The 1,160-nt window shown below is 62.8% G+C and overlaps 1 protein-coding gene across 1 annotated transcript in view; it reads right to left on the reverse strand.

Annotated features, from left to right (window-relative positions):
- The window catches only part of LOC109279308 (solute carrier family 22 member 6-A-like), a 4,826-nt gene extending 3,962 nt beyond the window's left edge, over window positions 1–864 (reverse strand). Inside the window, exon 1 of the mRNA XM_019470606.1 lies at window positions 499–864. Coding sequence (XP_019326151.1) covers window positions 499–864 — 366 coding nt within the window. The remainder of the gene's footprint in view (window positions 1–498) is intronic.
- Between the last annotated feature and the right edge of the window lie 296 nt (window positions 865–1,160).

Genomic DNA, 1,160 nt, shown 5'->3' on the forward strand with positions numbered 1-1,160 from the left:
CCCGGGAAGGGCCCCCCCGGGCCCCCCTGCCGAGGGGCGAGGACATGGGGTGGGACAGAGATCGGGGCGGGGGGGGCGGGGGGGTCCCCTCTGGCCTCCCTTTTGCCCGCCAAAACGCCGTGGTGGATGGTAGGGTTGATCCAACACAACAGCCAACGGACGGCCAATGGAAACGCCAAGAAGGTGCCACTAAACACTTGGCCACCCTTCCCAGCATCCCCATGGTTGGAAGCTCCTTCCAGGGGGTCATCTGGCCCCTTTTTGACTCCCTTGTTGACGGCCACCAACTCCCTCATCCCCCCCCTTTCTTGTCCTGAGCTCTCACGGCGTTGAATGCCTCCACCAAGGGTTGAGTGGGGAAGACGCTCCAGTCGGAAGAACTCAACGTCGTGATGACAGCGGACCCTTCGCCGGTTCCTCAAGGTGGGAACCGCACACAGGATTGGGTGAAACGTGCCACCGGTTCCAAATCCCACCCCACTGCTGCTGCCGTCCTACCTCAGTGATGATGGTGCTGATGAAGACGCTGCGGTCGTAGGTCCAGCCATCACGGCAGGGCTCTGTCTCTGGCCAGCTGCTGTTGGGAGCCGAGCCGTTGGCCTCCAAAAGCCACCACTGTGGTGTCACGAAGCGTCGGCACTGCTCGCTGTGGGGAACCGAGACCCTCAGCAGGTCCTGGAGGTCGAGGCCGGTGACGTTGGCCTCCCAACGAAGCCGGCAGCGATGGTCGCTGGTGGCGGCCGTGAAGTTCTGCAGAAGGTTGTGAGTGGCCGTCATGAGGACGGGCAGGGCCAGGAGGAGCACCGAGGCCACCTGGAAGCGTCCCATACCCCCCACGTGCTCCAGGAGGCTGGCGAAAGCCATGCTGCCACCGTGAGACCCCGGGAACGCCCCGCAGCCATGCACGCCCGCCCCACACTCGCAGAGCCCCAAAAGGGATGGATTTCACCCCAAAAATCCTTCTCTCGCTCCCACAGTGTCCTCGCTCCACAAGCCCCAGGGATGGTCTCCTATATAACCTGGCCAACGGCTGGTTTGGGTTAATGTTTGACATCTGGGGTGGGGTTGGGTTGTTTTTTGGGTGATTTTCCAGCAGGAGAAGGCAAAGGCAGGTGGGCAAAAGTGCAGGCAAGGGCAGTGCGAAGGAGTCCGGGGGGGGC

Source organism: Aptenodytes forsteri, unplaced genomic scaffold, assembly GCF_000699145.1.
Source record: "Aptenodytes forsteri isolate BGI_AS27 unplaced genomic scaffold, ASM69914v1 Scaffold634, whole genome shotgun sequence".
In the NCBI taxonomy this organism is placed as follows: domain Eukaryota; kingdom Metazoa; phylum Chordata; class Aves; order Sphenisciformes; family Spheniscidae; genus Aptenodytes; species Aptenodytes forsteri.